The 14,200-nt window shown below is 68.8% G+C and overlaps 3 protein-coding genes across 8 annotated transcripts; 1 reads left to right on the top strand and 2 right to left on the bottom strand.

Moving 5' to 3' along the window:
• The first annotated feature begins 39 nt into the window (after positions 1-39).
• POLR2L (RNA polymerase II, I and III subunit L) lies at positions 40-1,561 on the top strand. Its single transcript, XM_070427194.1, has 2 exons — positions 40-183; positions 1,301-1,561. The coding sequence occupies exons 1-2, from the start codon at positions 89-91 to the stop codon at positions 1,407-1,409; spliced, it is 204 nt and encodes a 67-aa protein (XP_070283295.1). The 5' UTR covers positions 40-88; the 3' UTR covers positions 1,410-1,561.
• Positions 1,562-2,496: 935 nt separating this feature from the next.
• On the bottom strand, positions 2,497-7,278 carry CD151 (CD151 molecule (Raph blood group)). Of its 2 annotated transcripts, none has more exons than XM_070427177.1 (9): positions 7,183-7,278; positions 6,184-6,239; positions 5,044-5,177; positions 4,696-4,887; positions 4,329-4,403; positions 3,863-3,967; positions 3,610-3,768; positions 3,436-3,522; positions 2,497-3,344 (listed from the first exon to the last, which is right to left on the bottom strand). In XM_070427177.1, exons 3-9 carry the CDS (start codon positions 5,125-5,127, stop codon positions 3,285-3,287), a joined length of 762 nt encoding a protein of 253 aa, XP_070283278.1. In that variant the 5' UTR covers positions 5,128-5,177; positions 6,184-6,239; positions 7,183-7,278; the 3' UTR covers positions 2,497-3,284. The 2 variants fall into 2 exon arrangements, with proteins under 2 accessions (XP_070283278.1, XP_070283277.1); XM_070427176.1 differs by having other exon boundaries at positions 5,044-5,134; positions 7,183-7,277.
• Positions 7,279-8,641: 1,363 nt separating this feature from the next.
• CRACR2B (calcium release activated channel regulator 2B) lies at positions 8,642-13,873 on the bottom strand. Of its 5 annotated transcripts, none has more exons than XM_070427162.1 (10): positions 13,783-13,873; positions 11,807-11,982; positions 11,625-11,736; positions 10,975-11,155; positions 10,391-10,537; positions 10,205-10,295; positions 9,967-10,059; positions 9,596-9,762; positions 9,298-9,369; positions 8,642-9,084 (listed from the first exon to the last, which is right to left on the bottom strand). In XM_070427162.1, the coding sequence occupies exons 2-10, from the start codon at positions 11,954-11,956 to the stop codon at positions 8,898-8,900; spliced, it is 1,200 nt and encodes a 399-aa protein (XP_070283263.1). In that variant the 5' UTR covers positions 11,957-11,982; positions 13,783-13,873; the 3' UTR covers positions 8,642-8,897. The 5 variants fall into 5 exon arrangements, with proteins under 5 accessions (XP_070283263.1, XP_070283264.1, XP_070283262.1 ...); XM_070427163.1 differs by lacking the exon at positions 13,783-13,873 and adding an exon at positions 13,170-13,228; XM_070427161.1 differs by lacking the exon at positions 13,783-13,873 and adding an exon at positions 12,821-13,050.
• Positions 13,874-14,200: the final 327 nt, after the last annotated feature.

The raw sequence follows: 14,200 nt of genomic DNA, 5'->3' as shown, positions 1-14,200 counted from the left end.
TGCGCCCGGGGGGCGGGGACTGAGACCCTGAAGCCGCCCGCAGCCGGAGCGCCGGCAGCCAGAGCGCCGCCGCTGCACCGCTGTCGCCATGATCATCCCCGTGCGCTGCTTCACGTGCGGCAAGATCGTCGGCAACAAGTGGGAGGCCTACCTGGGGCTGCTGCAGGCCGAGTACACCGAGGGGTGAGGCGCCGGGCTGGGCGGGCGAGAGCCTCCTGGGCGGTGGGGGAGTGTCCCCTGCGGGCCGGGGCCGGGGGCCGACGTGGGGCCGTAGTAGGAGTTGGGGCCGGGCCGGGGGGCCTGGGGCGGACGTGGGGCCGAGAGCAGGGATTGGGGCCGGGCCGGGGGCCCTGGGGCGGACGTGGGGCCGAGAGCAGGGATTGGGGCCGGCCCGGGGGGCCTGGGGCGAACGTGGCGCCGGGAGCAGGGATTGGGGCCGGGCCGGGGGGCCTGGGGCGGACGTGGGGCCGAGAGCAGGGATTGGGGCCGGGCCGGGGGGCCTGGGGCGGACGTGGGGCCGAGAGCAGGGATTGGGGCCGGGCCGGGGGGCCTGGGGCGGACGTGGCGCCGGGAGCAGGGATTGGGGCTGGGGCCGAGGAGGTGGGGCAGTGGCCCAGGGCTGCCGGGCAGGCGGCGCACACCGACCCCAGGTGACCTGCGTGGGCTGTCAGCCCCAGAGCCCGGCCCCGCTCTCGGGAGTGTCATCCCCGCTCCCCCTGCAGTTTGGGGGACGGAGGGAGTCGGGCATCAAGCCACTGGCGGTGGAGGCTTCTAGGTGCCCTCTGACCAGTCAGGGCGCGCCTCCTCCCTGTCCACCTGCTCCCTGACCTCTCCGCTGTGGGCCCCCCAGGCCCCGTAAGCCCCCCTGTCTTCTGGGAGTAGGAGAGCTTCCTGAGCTGCCATCGGGAGGCCCCGCAGCACAGTTACCCGTGCCCGCCCGCCTGCCTCTGTTCCCCACTCGCCTCTCCTTTGGCCACTGTGCGGTCGGCCAGGTCCTGGTCACATTCGGGGCCTGGGGTGTGCCAGCCTGCGCAGGCTCAGAGCGGTGTGAGCAGAGCAGGGGAGCCATGGATGGGCAGGTGTTGGCACTAGACCCCGAGGAGGCTGCTGGGGTGCCCAGGACCCCTCACTGCGAGCCGGGCACCCCTTTCCCATCCCCGCGCATTGGTGCCAACGGTGTGAGAGTTTTCCGGAGGCCTCGAGGGTGAATGGTCTGGGTCCCAGGGACACTGGGGGCTCTTATTGGCTCGGGACATGGCCGAGGTGGCTCTCTAGAGAGACCGTCCCCTCCTGCCCGCAGGGACGCCCTGGACGCGCTGGGCCTGAAGCGCTACTGCTGCCGCCGCATGCTGCTGGCCCACGTGGACCTCATCGAGAAGCTGCTCAACTACGCGCCCCTGGAGAAGTGACCGCGCCGCCCGCAGTGGGGACCCCGGCATGTCTGGCCTGAGGCCCTTTCGCTGAGGGGTGGGCAGCCGGAAGCAGTGCTGCCCACAGCCATGTGGACGTTTGTCTCCTGCTCTGGAAGGAACCACCCAATAAAGGTCTTTGCAGAACCATGTGGAGGTCCTCACTGTTCGTCTGGCTTTGTGGGACCCACCGCCGCCCGCGTACCTGTGTTCTGCCTGGTGCCGAGGCCTCGTGGGGGTGAATGTGGGCCCTCACTGCCTGGGAGGGGGGAGAGCCATCCCCATGGCAGCCACTCAGCCTGGGGTGTCTCCCTCAGGAAGGGGGTGCTCTCACAGCCCCACAAAGACTCGGGCACTGGCACCCCACCCCCATGTTCTGGGTGTTTGTCAGGTTGAGAGCAGAGCTCCCTACATCCTCTCTCCCAGGATTTAAAGGATCAGGAATAGAGTGCCTGCTGCGGTCACATCCTGAGGTCCTGCTGCCAAAAGCTTCCAGGCTGCACCCTAGCTCAGTAGCCCCCCCTCCCCGCCCCTTGCCCAAGTTCCTGCAGAGGGGAGGGCAGCACCTGGCCGCCTCAACTAGCCCTGAGACCCCCCCCCCAAGCAGGTCACAGGTGGCTGTCATGAGGCTCTGCTGGCTGTCGGGCTGGCTGGGCTGCCCGAGCCCTGGGCATTAGCCTGGAATCCCGTGGGCCCTGATGCCCTCCGGCCAGCAGAACGCAGAAGCCGACTTCAGAGCCAGGGAGGCAGCCTTCTCCAGCCCCGTTGCCCAGGCATCTGAGAAGGGCTGCCCAGGGGTGGACAGCTGAAGCCTTGGGGGTGGCCACTGGGCAGAGGGGTACACATCCTGCCATACCCCAGGCCTCACAGCTCTCCAGCCCGGGTCACAGCCGCACCACCATCTTCCCAGATGTGTGAGGTTCTGCTGGGCCCGTGCTCAGCTGTCCCTGCCATTGGTCCCCTCGAGTCCTGTCGGACTCAGCTCGCACCGGCTGCCCTGGGCCCCGGATCTGCCCTCCTTGTGGCCGTGGGTGGCGGGTCCGTCCTCCCTGCTGGACGTGAGGGTGCTGAGGACCAGAACCATCAGTACGTAAGCACCTGTGTATCCACACGTTTATTGAGCACCTGCTGTGTGCAGGGCAGGTCTAGTCATACAGCAGTGAGTACATACCCCCAGCCCCTGCCCCGGCGGGGAGACAACAGTGAACATAGTGGCCTTTTTGGTGATGGGAGAGCAGCAGGAAGACAGCGGGGGCTCAGCAGAGGGGTGGCTGGGACCGGGGGTCAGCAGAGGCACAGGACCTGGGGGTGGCACTGCGACCTGGTGGCAAGCACACGGAGCTCCTCACCTGCCGCCGACCCACACCCCCCTGCACCTGCCCCCAGCGTCACCCCTCCCAGGCCTGCCCCCACCACTATGTGGAGTGTGTCCTATGGTCTGGGAGCACCCTAGGGTGGGCTAACCCAGCCCCTCCAACTAAGCACAGGCACCAGGGAGTCCCCTGAGGTGCCATAACCTCCCCTCCAAGGGAAGTGGCCTGTGGGGGGGAGACTTTATGACAGAACCCAGGCCCCCACATAAGCAGAAATGCTGGGTCCCCCCAACTGCAGGAGGGGTCCCTGCCTCAGGATTGGCATGCAGCAAAAGGCACTTGAAGCTTGCTCTGGGGATGGGGGTCCCCAGAGGTCACGGTGATGGCACGTTGGTGGGGGCACGGGCATGAGAACACAACCTCCCTGGCAAAGGGGCAGAGGGGAGGGAGAGGCACCCAGGGGCCCCAGCTCCCCGCCGTCAGTAGTATCCCAGTAGTATCCGCTCAGTAGTCACTCCAGGGGAGCTGTGCGCACGTGCCCAGCGGCCGGCCGTGGGCGGGGTCAGTAGTGCTCCAGCTTCAGGCTCTTGTACAGGCAGCAGGTGAAGATCATGCCGAACACCTGTGGTGTGGAGCCGGCATGAGCGGGTCCCGGCCGCCTGCCACCCGGTGTCCCCGCACCCGCCAGGGCCCGCCCTGCCCCAGGCCCGCACCTGCACACAGGCGATGCCAAGGCCCACGGCCCCGATGATCCTCAGGTGCTCCTGGATGAAGGTCTCCAGCTTGGTGATGCAGCCGCCCTGAGGCAGGTGGGGGTGGGCGCTGAAGGCGGGCAGGTCCCCCACACCCAGCCTCCCTCACCGGGGGCCCAGGCCCCGCCCACCTACCTCCACCTTGTAGATGTTGGAGGCGTGGACCCGCTGACCACAGCGGGCCACCACGGTCTTGCAGCAGCTGTCAGGGACCAGGCGGCCACCGGCCTCCCCAGAGCGGATCCACTCGCTGTCCTGCCAGTCCTGGGAGTTGTTGCTGCCACAGCAGTGGAACTGCAGGGAGAAGGCCGCAGGGCTGAGCGCCCGCCCCATCCACCCCACGGGCTCCCTCGAAGTTCCAGAGAGGCCCCCCGACCCACCCACCAACCTCCTGCTGCAGCTTGTCCACGGCACTGGTCACGCCCTCGTGGCCTGGCTGGTGGTACCGCTTGGTCATGGTGTCCTTCAGGTTCTCCTTGAGCTCCGCGTTCAGCTGGGGGCAAGATGGTGATAACTTCAGCCACTGACTAAGACCCCCGGAGGGGGGCAGGTGTGGAGGACTCGGGGTAGGGGGGGAGGGGCAGGCTCAGGTGCTGGCTGAGGAGGAGGTCAGGTGGGCTGGGAGAGTCCCCCAGGGGAGCCTGGGGCGGGGCCGGGGCAGGGAGGGAGCTCCAGATCCTAGGAGCACCTGCTTTCCCCCACGAGCCCCTGCAGTGTACCCTACCCCCTGCGACCCAGCCCTCACCTCCAGGGCCTGACGGCACAACGGTCAGCTCTGGAGCTCGGGGGCCTGTGTGTGCGTGTGTGTGTCCCTGTATGTGTGTATCCCCGTGTGGCCTGTCCGGGCCCCTCACCTGCTGGTAGTAGACGTAGGCCAGGATGCCAGCAACAGTCTCCAGCAGGAAGATGATCAGGAGCAGGATGAAGTACTGGGCAGGGAAGGGTGCAGTGAGCAGGGGCACAGACACCCCCATCCACGAGTCGCCGCCCTCAGCTCCCAGTGGTCACAGAGTGAGGGCTCCCCTCAGAGCGGGTGTCGTCCCCCACTGGGGGCTCACAGGAGGGCTGGGCAGGTGGGAGGGACAACCCCCCAGCGAACACAGCAGAGGCGATCTGCAGTGTCACACTCGACCCCCCCTCAGTCCCTTCTTCCCCAGACAACCAGGGGGGAGGCCCCCACCCAGGGACCCCCGCCCCCAGTGCCAGCGGCGTCCTGCTGACCGGGCGCAGCAGATTCCGCCGCTCCTTGAAGGTGGCACAGCAGCCCAGGAGACCGGTCACCATGACAACAACGCCAGCCACCACCAGGATGTAGGCTGTGGCCAGGTAGGTGTTCGAGGCCAGCAGGCTGATGTAGTCACTCTTCAGGGCCAGCGTCCAGATGCCCACGGCCATGACGGCCAGACCAGCCAGCTGTGGGCACACCGGTCGGTCCCCACGTGAGCCCAAGACCAGGACTCCTTTCGAGGACCAGCCCAAACCAGCCCCTCCAACTAAGCACGGGCAGAGGGAGGCCCCGAGGTGCCATAACCTCCCCGAAGGGTCAGGGGAGGCAGTGCTGGGCCTCACCCAGAAGCAGCAGTTGAAGGTGAACAGCAGGTACTTGAGGCAGACGGTGCCGCACGTGGCCTTCTTCTCGCTGAACTCGCCCATCCTGGTGCTGGGAGGCAGGGGGTTCAGAGAGCCCTCACCACCGGGACTGCCTGGGAGGACAGCCAGACGCCAGAGGGGACAAAGGGAGGGATGCCGATGCCCAAGCAACCACTGACCCTGGGCAAGAGCCCTGGGAAAGGGCGGGTCAGGGGACCCCATTACAACCAGGGCAGATGCCTGCTGCCCCCAGCCCTAGAGGGCGGGAGGGCCTGGCTTCCCTGACCAGACCCCCGGGCACAGGGGGCACAGAGGACCCCCAACCACGGGCAGCTGACTCACCCCCACTGGCAGCCACCTTGTGGTGAGCTCATGCAGGCCCCGCCCACCCCCCACCCCAGCATTCCCCAGGCCCCATGTCACAGGCTGGCTGGGACCTACCTACAGCTGCCAGAGGGGAGGAGGCCACTCAGAGACAGACTGGCCTACGCTTACTAGCCATGTGGCCTCGGGAATGCCCCTCAGGCTTCTGTTAAAGGCCAGACCTTCCTTCCTTCCTCCAGAAAGAGTGGGCACTGTGGCCCTGGCCGGTGCTCAGTGGTTAGACCGTCAGCCCATGGACCAAAGGGTCTCGGGTTTGATTCCCAGTCAAGGGCACGTACCTCTGTTGTGGGTTCCCCAGCTCAGTTGGGGCATGTGCCGGAGGCAACCAATCGATGTGTTGGTCTCACATCCATGCTTCTCTCTCTCTCCCCCTCCTCATTGGGGAAATGTCCTCGGGGGAGGATTTAAAAAAAGCAAAAAAGAGTGGGCACTGTGGAGGGTCCAGGCAGGCAGAGCAGGCAGCGCCCCCGCCCGCACCCCCCCTCACCCCCGCCCCCAGACCTCGGGTTTCCTCATTACTGGAAAGCAGACAGACAGGCACACAACCCCAGTGGGAAGAGCAGCCACAGGCTGTCCTCAGAGGCACCCCGGCCAGGAACGGCAGCCTGCTCTGCAGGGCGGTGACTACACTGGGGGCGCAGGGAGGGCTGGGGGATAGACGGCGGTGCCTGGGGCCACTTTTCCAGACACAGCAACTCCCACAGCCAGACTCACACCGCCCCACCCAGCACTCACCTGGCTGGCAGGAATGGCGGCCGTAAGACAGGTGGACAGCTCCCCAGAAGGTCCCACTAGAAGGGCAGCGACAGATCAGAGGGCTGACCCAGCTCCGGGCGCTGGCTGCCCCAGGCGCCGGCTTCCAGAGGAGGCACAAGTCACTCCCAGCAGCGGCCAGGGGAGCCGCCAGTATTTTGGTCTGAGCCAGGGAGGGGCAGGGCAGAGGACATTTCTGGACAGTGCGATCCTACCAGGAGCCTCACGCCTCCTCCCAGCACCCCACCCCGGGCCTTGGCGCCAACCTGCCCCTGCTCCCTCCCCCACCAGCAGCAGTGCCGCAGCCTGGGAGAACAGAGGCGTGGACGGAGTGGGGGCCCCGCGCCCGGAGACGTGCCCCCGGGCCTGCTCGGAGGTCCCAGGCCTTGGGGGACGCTGACTGCGGACACAGATCCAGCCCCCGCGGCCGCACACGGCCACCCGTGGGGAGGGGCCCCTCTTTCCGGGAGAGTCTAGCGGATGTGAACCCCCAGGGAAAGGGCGGCCAGAAATAGTTCCTGCGGCCGGGAACAGAGCCGCCCCACCCCAGTCCCTGCAACTCAGCGGGGCCCTCGGAGGCCCGCTCAACCAGGAGGGGGACCCGGGATGGGCTCCAGCCTGGCCCTGGGAGGAATCCCGCGTCACCGCGATGAGGTCACCGCCGCCGCCGCCCGCCCACCCACTTGCACCGGGTGGTGGGCGGGCCTGCGGGTGGAGGAACGGGGACCGGCGACCAGGAACAATGAGTGGGATGCTCAGGTGGGGCCCTTGGCCCGAACGGACCGCCAGGCCGGTCTGAAGACCCGGGAGGCGTCCCGCCCTCGCCCTGCGGCCCCCACCCCCACCCCCGCACAGCCTCCTGGTGCCCGGCTCCCTCCGGAAAGGGCCTCCCGAGGCGGCGGCCGGGCCTCCGAGCCCGCGCCACGCAGGACTTGGGACTCTCGGCCCCTCCCGGCCGGCCCGGCCAGGTGGCGCACTCACCGGACGTGTCCGAGCCGAGTCGGGCGGGGATAGAGGATAAGAGCGCTGAGAATGCACGGCCCGCCGGCGGCCTGCGAGGGCGGTGCACGGGTCGCCTACGGCCCCGCCCCAGCCCACAGGCCCCGCCCATTCCGGCAAACCCCGCCCACGGCCAACAAACCCCGCCCCGGCCCACAGGCCCCGCCCATGGCCAACAAACGCGCTCACAGGCCCCGCCCACTCTTAGCAAGCTCCGCCCCTGTCCACAGGCCCCGCCCATGGCCAACAACCAGGCCTACGGCCCACAGGTCTGAACGCGCGCTCTGCGCGGGCGGGATACCAGCCGGTGCCGGCGCCTGGAGAGGGTCTCTAACCGGGCTGTGGAGGCCGGACGAGCTGCAGCCCGGAGGCCTCCACAGCCTGGCCAGGGCCCAGGCCCTCTGGAGACGGAGACACTGAGCTAGGGGCCGGGGAGGTGGGGGAGGCAGCCCGCCCAGCCAAGGCCTGGACTCTGTCCAAGACCCTGCTGTCCTCCAGGCCCAATTCTTCTTTCTCTCCTCCCAATCCAGGTCCATCCAGAGGCCACAGGGGTCAGCAGGACAGATGCTGGCCTGGCGTTCGGAGGCCTAGGGTCCCTGTGAGAGACACTCCTGTCCGGAGGGCTTGAGAAAGTCCTGCGGCCCTAACCGGTGTGGCTCAGTGGATGGAGCGTCGGCCTGTGGACTGAAGGGTCCCGGGTTCGATTCCAGTCAAGGGCATGTACCTTGGTTGCAGGCACATCCCTGGTGGGGGATGTGCAGAAGGCAGCTGATCGATGTTTCTCTCTCATGGATGTGTCTAACTCTCTATCCCTCTCCCTTCCTCTCTGTAAAAAAAAAAATCAATAAAAATATTTTTTTAAAAAAGCAAGTCCTGTAGACCCACTAGACTGGGAAGCTGAGTGTGTGTGTGGGGGGGGGGGGGGTGTAAGGAGGGAAGACTCCCAACCCAGGTGGGGTTTGAGTCCCCACAGTCAGTTGGGGCAGCTCTCCAGGGACAGTGGGCAGCACTCCCCCACCTGCCCTGGGCTCAGCCGGCAGCTCCCAGCTCCCCTGGCAGGACCTTGGGCATGGGAGGTGGCTCCAGGCCTACCCCAGGAGGCTCCATGCAGGACTGGCCCGACCCCGGGGGGTTACCCGGAGCTGCGTGAGAGTGGCATGGCCAAGAGATGGTCAACTGGGTCTGGATTGGGAGGAAACCCCACCCAGGGCTCCCTGTGAGCCTGTGGGCCCTGGTCACCTTGTTCCTACAGAGAGGCCCATGGGACTTCAAGCTTTTATGGGCTGAGAGGGCTTGGGGTCTGACAAGAGATGCAGGGACGCCTACAGACACAAACAAGGGCCCACAGCCCGGACTCGGAGGGTGGTGGCCTGTGCCACACTTGGACCCGGACGCGAGATGCCTGTGGCCCCCCACACACAGGAGGTCCAGGAGGCCGCAGTGTGGTTGGTCGAGTTTATTTGGAGTGCTGGACAGAGATGGGTTTGATGGGGGGTGGGGACAGGATGAGGACCGGAGGGGGGCACAGGGGAGCCTGACACCCCCTCCCCGTTAGTTCCTTCATGTCCACAGGCAGGCAGGCCAGGCAGCCCACTGGGTAGAGCCCAGGTCCTGGACCTGCAGCCCCAGCCACGATGAGTCACTTTCAAAGGGCAGTTTCTTCAGGGCACGCCCCGTGAGTCACCAGGGCTGGCTGGTCACCGGGCACTGGGAAGGTGGCCTGAGCCACATCTGGAGGGTCGAGCCCAGCTGCTGCAGCAGCAGCAGCAACAGCAGCAGGTGGGCCCCGGCAGGCAGGCCGCGGCCAGAGCCTTCCTGGGGCCACTGCCCAGCTGCTTGGTCTCACAGGCGTCCCTCTCGTCTCGTAGCCGAGTGTTCAGCTCCCTGGGGAAGGGAGTCCAGGGACTCTGAGAGGTCTCAGGAGGCAGAATTTTAGGGCGGGGAGTGTGGGCCCCGGCTCTCCCTCAGACCAGGCAGGGGCTGCAGCGGGAGGGAGAGGGGGCAGGTACAAGGAAGGCCTTCCCGGCAGTAAGCCGGGCAGTGGTCAGGGATGTTTGGGACTGAGCCCCTGCCCTCCAGGGCTGAGCCAGACCGAACCTGAGGAGCGCCAGCTGCCGCACGAGACTGAGCCTCTCCTTCTGCATGTTCCTCGAGACGGCAACCACGTCCCTGCGGGCGGGAGGCGGTGGCCTGGGTGGAGGGAGACGCCTGCGGCGCCCCAAGGCCCCCCTAGGGGACCTGGACCCACGCAGACCCTGGCGGCGAGGCTGAGACTTGGGATGCGGATGGAGGCGGCCCAGACCTGAGCCCCCAGCGCGACCCCCGCTTCCACGCGCCCGTGGGCCCCACCCCCTGCTCGGGACTCGCCCCTGAAGGCCGCCCCCGCCCCTGGCACCGTAGGGTCTGCTCCCGGCGGCCCAGCACTTCGCCCTCCAGCCTGCGGAGCTGCTCCTGCGCCGCCTCCAGCTGCGCCCGCAGCGCCTCGTGGGCCAGCCACAGCTGCGCGTTCTGCGCCTGCGCCTCCAGCTGCTCCGCCGCCCGGGTCTGCAGCTGCTGTTCCAACTGCGGGGTGTGGGGGTTCGAGACTAGAGAGGAACCCCCTCTGCCCCGGGAGGCTGCTGTGCCCCTGACTCCCAGCGACTCCGAGGCTGGGGACGCTGAGGCACAGGGGGCCTCGAGGACACCGGGAGGGCAGGTGGCGGTGGGATGGGGGCAGGGGCCGGGCGCCCGCAGCCTTCCCCGGGGCGTGGGCCGGGGGCCGCTCACCTCCCGCTGCCGCAGGCCCGCGCGCTCCAGCTCCTGCTCGCGGCTCTGCAGCTCCAGCTCCAGGCGGCCTCTCCGCTCCTCCCGGGGGTGGTCCTGGGACGCGCCGGGGGCACCTGAGCCTCCGCGATCCGCGAAGGGGCAGGGGCGGGGGGTGGGACGGGGTCCGGGAAGGCGGGGCCGGGGGGACGCGCGCGCCTGGGATTGGGCTGCGCGGTAGCGGGCGGCGCCGCGGGCCCACCTGGCTCCTCAGGCGCTGGCGCTGCTCTCGGAGCTGCTGCTCGGTCTCCTCGTACAGACACCGCACCTCCCTCTCGTGCTCGCTCTCGCGCCTGGGGGTGGGGGTGGGGGTGGGGGACGGGGTGAGACAGCTGCATGGAGCCTGCCTGCACTGCAGCCCCCAGCCCGCCCCGGCCCCAGCCCTCACCGCCGCAGCGCCTGCTCCAGGCCGGCTCGCTCTCGGGCCGCCTCCTCCAGGCAGGCCGACGCACGCATCAGAACGTCCTCCAAGTATCCCAGCAGCTCGGGTCGCTCGCGCTGCAGCCGGGTCCAGAGCAGCCGCACCGCCCGCTGCCTGGAAGGGCGGGCAGGGGCTGAAGCCGAGGTGGGGGCTCCGCGCCCGCCCCGAGATGACCTCTGCAGCCCCGGGCCGGCCACGCGCGCACTGGCCGCGTCCAGGGCCTCCCTCTCGCGGGTGCCTTCGCCCCTGCCAGGGGTCCGCGTGTGCGCGGCTGGCTTGGCAGCGAGGGGTCATGTGCAGGCGGGGCTGTGCCCAGGTGCTGGAGACCGAGGCCCTGTGACCCGCGCCGCCCCTCCCAGCAGCCCTGACTGCTGCCTCCTAAAATGCAAATTCTGCGGGAAATCACACCCGCCCGCCCGCCCAGGTGGTGGCAGCTGAGAGGGAACCGCAGGGCCAGACCCCGCCTGGGACCATGCCCAGAGCAGGCATGCGGGGACGTGAGCAGGCAGCATGCAGACCAGGGAGCTGGGGCAGGACCAGCACAGACTCACTCGCTCAGGACCCGGGCCACCCCCAGCTGCTCCAGCGCCGAGAGGAACCTCTCCTCCTCTTCCTCCTCCTCCTCCAGGGAGCCCCCCGTGCCTGGCCTCTCGGACCAGCCCGACTCAAAGGTTTCCTCAGAGGCCCCGGAGGGCTGTGTGCCCTGGACTGACTCTGCCCCCACAAACTTCCCTGTGGGCATGGGAAAGAGATTACCGGGCTGTGGGTTACCACCCTGGCCCAGCCGCCACTGCGCGCCCCCCCCTCCCCCCGCCCTACACACACACACACACACACACACACACACACACACACATATCCTGCCCTTTCCATGAGCCCAGTTTCCTGTTTTTCTTCCTTATTCTGGGCTGATTCTTAGCCTGGGAATGGGAGGTGGTGGCCGAACTCAGGCCAGAACGGACAGCTGGCTCCCAGCCCACCTGGCACAGCAGCAAGGTGGGGCGCAGGAGGGACCGCGGCACCCAGGCCTCAGCAGCGGCGGGGGGGGGGGGGGGTTGGGGGGGGCGGGCGGCTTTCTGTGGGGCCTTCCAGCACTGCCTGTGTGTGCAGACACTGGACAGGCACAAGCTGCGTGTAGGACGCAGGCCCCCAGGGGAGGGTCCCTGGGTGGGGGTCAGGGTGGGGTCAGGAAAGGGCTCACCCAGGCCGAGGCAGAACTCCCGGGCAGTGAGGAACCCCGTGCGGGCCTGGTCCAGGCTTTCGAACACGGCCTCGAGCTGCTCGGGCGTGAGGAGCAGGTCGTTCTGCAGGCCCTGGTGCACAGACACAGGCTGAGCGGCCAAGGCCAGCCCCACCGGGCAGCCCCTGGGGACTGGGACTCACCTGCAGGTCCTGCCGGGTGATGAAGCCCTTGGCCTCCTTGTCACACAGCAGGAACAGCTCCTGGGCCTGTGCCAGCATGGCGGCCCAGGGCCCCGCGGAGCCTCCCTCCTGCTCCCCCTCCTCCTCCTGGGCCTCCCCAGGGCTGGCCATGGAAGTGGGGTCTTGGCCGTCGGGTGCTGTAAAGCCAAGGAGTCGAGGGCTGAGCAGAGCTCATAAGAAATGGGGGGTGGGGGCGGGCAGAGAGAGGGTAAAGGCCCAGGATGGCTGAGGGCTAAGCCAGGGCCGTTGGGACCCAGGGTTGGGCAGAGGAAAGTGGGAGAAGGCCTGGCCCAGGTCCAGCGAGGAGGGGCAGCGGGGAGGGTCTGGCTGGCTGGAGGGATATGCCGCGGGCTCGGCTCGGGGTGTGACGGGTGGGGTGATGCAGGCTCTGGCCTGTGAGGACTGTGAGGAGCTAGAGCTGCGGGCCCAGGAGGGAGCCGGGGAGAGGACTGGCTGGGAGAGGGGCCAGCTCGGTGGGAGGCGGGGAGTCCATGGAAGACCTTGTGATGGCAGCGGAGGGCACCCGGCTTGGGTGAGGGAGTGGCCATCGGGGAGGAGCTGAACGGGTCCTGGCGTTGGGGACACGGAGCGGGGCGAGGGGCTGACCAGTAGGAGCACTCGGCCAATCCTGCCAGATGCTCAGCCTGCCCTGGGCCTCAGGCCCTCCCTGCACCAGCTGGCAGGTGGAGGCCCTCCCCGCCCCTCCCTCCCCGCTCCGCCCCGCCCCCCCCGCGCCGGGCTCCCGGGTGCAGGTGAGGGTCCCGGCCTGGACAGGGCGCCTTCCATGGCCCTGGGCAGAAACACCCTGGAGTCTGGGCTTAACAGACTCCTCAGCACGAGGCTCTGCCCCCTCCAGACGCGCCCCCTCCGGGCTCAGAACCTCCGGGTCTCCCCCGCAGGGCGCCTTGCCCTGGATCCCCTAACCAGAGCCACCTGTCTTCCCCCGACGCCCCGTCCGGGTTTTCAGGCACCAACCCCAGGTCTGACGTCCTTCCCCAGCTCAGAGCTGGTGCCCCCCCCCGGTTCCTGGGGGGCTGAGCGGGACGCGATATCAGAAGGCAGGTCTGAGGAGGCGCGACCGGCACCGGGCCGAGCCGCATCCCACCCTGCGCCTGGCCGCCCCGGGCCGCGCGCCCCCGCAGCACCGGCGCCCGCGGCTCCCCGGCCACAGGGCCATCCCAGCGGAAGCTGCGTTTCGGCCGGACGCGGGGAGCGGGAAGGAAGGGCCGCCGGGCCCCGCCCCGTGGGGGCCCCGGAGCCCCTGACCGCCCCGCGCGGGGTCGGCGCGCCCTGCAGGCCCCGGAGGGACCCACGAGGCGCCTACCTGCGCGCTGCGCCGCCGCCGCACCTGCCGCCACCTGGCCGCTCCTCCCGGAAGGCGGGCGCGGCGGGCGCGGCGGGGGACGCGGGGCGGATCGGCTCCGAGACCCCGCGTGGGCCGGCCCCGGGCGGGCGGGGCGCCCCGCTGCTGTCGCCTGTCCCCGCCTCTCGCCTCGCTTCCCACCCTCCCGCGACCTGGCCCCGTCCCGGCAGAGACCCGGTGGACGGTGGGGTGAGGTGACCCAGACTCCTGGGGACCCTCCCTGTGCAGGCCCAGGCGAGGGGGGCATGTCCTGAGGGTCCCGATTTAAGGCGCTAAAAAGTGCATAGGAGACCGCGCAGCAAACACCGACACCTCCAGTGGTGTGGGCGGCTTTCCTCGCTTCCCTATACTTTCCCCCTTGGCTTCTCCCCGTTTTTAAACACACACGTGACATGCTAGAAAATGACATTTAAATCAACAGCACAGACGCCCGGGAGGTGTGAGGGTGAGCGATGGGGTGGGCTCGCCTGGGCTGAGAGGAGCTGGCGGGAGCCTGGCGTGACCTCCCTGCTGGGGGAGAAAGTCCCCCCTCTTCCCCAGGCCCCTCTGCAGCCCCCGCTGGCCCCGCACCCACCTGGAGGGCCTGGCCTGGGGGCTGGCGGCCTCTGATTCTCCAGGGCCCCGGGATCCTGCTGAACTAGAACGGGTTGGGCCGATAGGACGGGACCTTGAGACAGAGGGGGGCGGCCCCTGGCACACGGAGCGCCGGGGACCTGCCCAGCCGGCTCGCCCAGTCCTGCAGCCCCACCACCGACCGTTATTGTTGGCTGGGGGCTGCCATGCCACCCAGCCGCAGCCGCCCACACAGCCCATCCATGTCTGACCGGGAAGCAGGTGGGGCTGAACCGCAGGACTCAGGGCTCTGGAACGTTAGCCAAACACCGGGCTGTCCCCCCACCCTCGCCCCCTGGGCCCCTGGTCACCAGGGAGGGCCGGCGGAGTTCCCCCACTGGCCGGAGCGGAGCCGAGGGGACTTTCAGGAAACCATGTCT

Source organism: Myotis yumanensis, unplaced genomic scaffold (assembly GCF_028538775.1).
Source record: "Myotis yumanensis isolate MYYU_CA2020_CCGP unplaced genomic scaffold, mMyoYum1.0.hap1 SCAF_10, whole genome shotgun sequence".
In the NCBI taxonomy this organism is placed as follows: domain Eukaryota; kingdom Metazoa; phylum Chordata; class Mammalia; order Chiroptera; family Vespertilionidae; genus Myotis; species Myotis yumanensis.
Note: the sequence above shows the minus strand (reverse complement) of the source record. Positions and strands in the feature narration are given on the sequence as shown.